The sequence below is a fragment of the Arachis ipaensis genome, chromosome B10 (genome assembly GCF_059453495.1).
Source record: "Arachis ipaensis isolate K30076 ecotype BB chromosome B10, ASM5945349v1, whole genome shotgun sequence".
Lineage (NCBI taxonomy): Eukaryota > Viridiplantae > Streptophyta > Magnoliopsida > Fabales > Fabaceae > Arachis > Arachis ipaensis.
Genome location: NC_142435.1, coordinates 40784820 through 40788648, shown reverse-complemented (window position 1 = coordinate 40788648; position 3829 = coordinate 40784820). Strand labels below are relative to the sequence as shown.

General features: G+C 39.2%; 1 protein-coding gene across 1 annotated transcript; it reads right to left on the bottom strand.

Annotated features, from left to right (window-relative positions):
• Positions 1-1884: 1884 nt before the first annotated feature.
• LOC107620540 (uncharacterized) lies at positions 1885-3323 on the bottom strand. The gene is made up of 3 exons (XM_088491037.1): positions 3287-3323; positions 2093-3085; positions 1885-2018 (listed from the first exon to the last, which is right to left on the bottom strand). The coding sequence occupies exons 1-3, from the start codon at positions 3321-3323 to the stop codon at positions 1885-1887; spliced, it is 1164 nt and encodes a 387-aa protein (XP_088347163.1).
• Positions 3324-3829: the final 506 nt, after the last annotated feature.

Below are 3829 nucleotides of genomic sequence, written 5' to 3'. Positions count from 1 at the left end.
AGAACAAAGATTGGACAGTTGAACATTCTGGATATATTATGAGATGGACAAACCATTTGAGTTCTGTTCTAGTTGGTGATCCTGCACTACACTATCAAGCATCTGATCAGGTATATGCAATGGTATACAGAAGCATATGGGGCTCACCTGCGATTGACTGGTTATATTCCACAGCCATAGCCACAACCATAGCCCATCATACACCCATACCAACTGCCAACTTCCTTTCCACACCAGTACCTGTACACACAGCCAAACCCTGAGCCTGGACCATCATTCTTTAGTCAGTTGTTCCCTGACTCACACTCATTACACATGCCGCCCTACCAGGGATATTATCGATCTTTTATGTCACAGCATGTAGACACAGCTGCACAATCATCAAACCACCAGCTATATCAGTGGGTGGCTGAAACAGAGACATCTCAATGGATAAATGACTTGTTCTTTGACCCTCAGCTACAAGTGCAGCAATCCCAACCTCAACCTCCTACAGTTAACGAGCAGGCACCACAGCATAGCCAACAATCGCCTCAAATTGCGCTGGGTCGGTCATTTGTGGATTCGAGACTAAGACGTCGCAGTCCCTCTCCATGCTCGGGGTCTAGAAGGTCTGTTGACTCGATCCAGAGTGTCGCTAGAGGGATTAGTCATAGTAATGCTGTTAATTTTCCTCAAGTGCAAGCACCAATGACTGTGGCTGATAGTGATGGTGAGGACGACAGTGAAGATGATAGTGATGGTAATAGTGTATTTAATATTGGTGTATTTAATGTTAGTGTATTTAATATTAGTGTATTTATTATTGTTAATGAATCCTAATAATTGATTAGTGTATTTATTCTTTTGGTTGTTCATGTCATGCAGCTGCGGCGAAAGATATAGATGGGGTGGAAGGTGCGAGAAGTTTCCACACTACCGATGTACAAAGTAAGGGGTATAACTTGAAGATTGACCAAACATGTAGGAGCGCAAGTAGATATACCCCTTCCACAATAAAAAAGGCAGTAAAAAAATGTACTAAATTTGTGAAAAAGACATTTAGCAAGTAATCTTTATATTTGTTGTTCACCTATTGTTGTAAGACTGCTATTGTGGTAAGATTGCTAGAGTAGTTTTTTTTTAATTTAATTCACAATGTAGTACATAATCCAATACAAGAAGTAAATAAATGCCGAAAACCCTAAGAATTATGATCACCACCGCTAGCACTTGACCCTGCACGATGAGGGCATCTACTTCGACTGTGACCCTGGCCTCCACAAAGCCTGCAACGCCTAGGACCACGCATATCATGCATATCCATTTTATTCAAGAAGCGAGTTATTTTGGGACATCCTTTGGATACTCGCTTTAAGTGCGGATTAGGTATGTTCCTTGGTCCTTGATACACAGGCCATGTTGCTAGGTTCCCTAATGGCTTAAACCTTGCTCTATACACCTTTTTTATCTCCTCCATCCTATATACGTCATGAACATATTGTTGCCAATCACGTCATTGGTTCGCACAACACGCAAAGACATGACGACAAGGAATTCGATATGTCTGAAACTCACCACAATCACAATGCCGTTGATGGAGATTCACCACATACTCTAAACCGTTTGGTATCTCGTATACCTCAAAGACCTTGTTCTGCCTATCAAACAAGTTAACTTGGATGTTTCCCGCTGCCTGCTGATTTAATTGAAGTTTGTTGATTGCATATTCAGAGAATACATGTCCCGTATTCAGTCGAGCCTCAGCCTCATCCTTCTTCCTAGTTCCTAGTGAACAACTCATTTAGCCTGTAAAAAGTTGCCTTGACAAGTGATGTAACTGGAAGATTTCGTGCCCCCTTTAATACCCATTGATGCACAGACTAGATTTGTGGTCATATAACCCTAGCGATATCCATTGTCGAACGCCAAAGCATATTGCTGACGTGGGATCCGATCGAGCCACTGAGTGTAAGCCTGACCACGCTCACATAATCTTGCATACTGCACATTAAATTCACGCATGGTCCTACAATAACCTGTAAAAAAATAAGAAAAAAAATAAGTGTGACCACATAACACTAACATCAGTATTTCACTATAATTTATGTACCCATATTTACAATCAACTTCTGTAAATACGGTGCCTTGAAATTCCTTAAGAAGTTGGATGCTATGTGCCAAACACAAAACATGCGGATAGCTCTAGGAGGATCCCATGATCCGTTACTACGTGCTATTGCTGAGGTAATAGAGTCGTGTCGATCAGAGATAAGCCCAATACCATCCCGCGTCACCACATATGTGTGCAAATTAGTAAGAAAGAAGTGCCATGCATCAGAAGTCTCACCCTCAACAACGGCAAATGCAAGAGGCACAATATTGCCATTGCCATCCTGAGAAACTGCAACTAAGAGAGCTCCTTTGTATTTGCCATACAGATGTGTGCCATCTATTTGGATGATTGCTTTCCAGCTCCTAAATGCTCTAATGCAAGGGTAAAAGCTCCAAAATACCCGTGTCAGTATCCTAATATCCTGGACCACCTCATCCCCTTGGTAAGCTGGTGCAGTTTCGATCTCGATTGCAGTTGATGGATCTTTTTGTACCATTGCTTCAAACCACGAGGGCAAAGCTTCATAAGAAGCTTCCCAACCACCAAAAATATTTGCAATTGCCTTTTGCGTAGCCAGCCATGCTTTGCGGTAACTTATCATATAATTGAATTTCGATTGCACTTCAGCAATCACAGATTTCACCATTAAAGATGGATCAACTTCAACCACTGGCTTTATAACCTCTACAATCATGTCTGAGTTTATCTTGGCATGATCTTGAGAGATTGTTGTTCTGGAGCATATGTGACTACCATTGTACCGCCTTATAACCCAACAAAATTTTCTCTTAATAAGACTAGCCCTGATAAGCCAATCGCAATTTGTTCCATATTGTACACACTTAGCATAAAATGTGATTGGCTCAGATTCACACACTTGATAATTCACACCCCGACGAATGATATAATCTTTAATTGCTACAATCACAGTTTCTCTAGAACTAAACTCCATGCCGATAACAAATTCACCATCTGTAACAACAACAAGGTCTACACCAGCCATAACAAAAAATAATTTTTACTATTACTAATAATAATAACAATAGTGATAAATTAATAATAATAATAACAACAACAAATAATCGTAATAACAAATAATAACAATAATAGTAATGCGTATTATAATAAAGGCTAAGCTAATAATAATTATTATTATAATACTAATCACAATAAAAATAGAAGACTACTTACCTGCATTGAAAAATTCAGGAAATTCTGGTGCATTCATAGCGTCTAGATCCAAAGCATGCATAAAAGAAGGCTCTCTAGATAGATGTTGGCTCGTTAGTGCATTTGTCACATCTGCAACGCAGGCTCAACTATGATATCATCTTCATCGACATCTTCAGCTGGACCAACAATATGATAAGTTCCCTCAAATTCCTCTTCACTTTCAGTGTTATAAACCGTCCAGTTAATGTTAGATTCGGGTAAATTAACCTCAACTAATTCTTCAAACTCAACATATAACTCGATAACTGACACTTGTTCCCGTGTTTGTTGGTAGATCGGAAACATCCCTTGCATACTTGCATCGTCAACCACATACATTATTTGAAATTGAATAACACCACCAAATACTAACACAGGCTATCTATAAAAAATATTTGTGACTCTCTTTAATATTTGATTATCAACACTTCGACAAAGTATACTCTTAAACTCCTCATATGTTATTCCAAAAGGAATAACAAGATCATATGGATTTTCACATATAAAACTCACACCTTCAGA

Coding starts and splice junctions, on each gene's coding strand:
- LOC107620540 (XM_088491037.1), bottom strand. CDS start 3,323: ATGAATGCACCAGAATTTCCTGAATTTTTCAATGCAG. Junction 3,086..3,286: donor TCCTGAATTTTTCAATGCAG/GTAAGTAGTCTT, acceptor TGGCTGGTGTAG/ACCTTGTTGTTGTTACAGAT. Junction 2,019..2,092: donor GAAGTTGATTGTAAATATGG/GTACATAAATTA, acceptor ATTTTTTTACAG/GTTATTGTAGGACCATGCGT.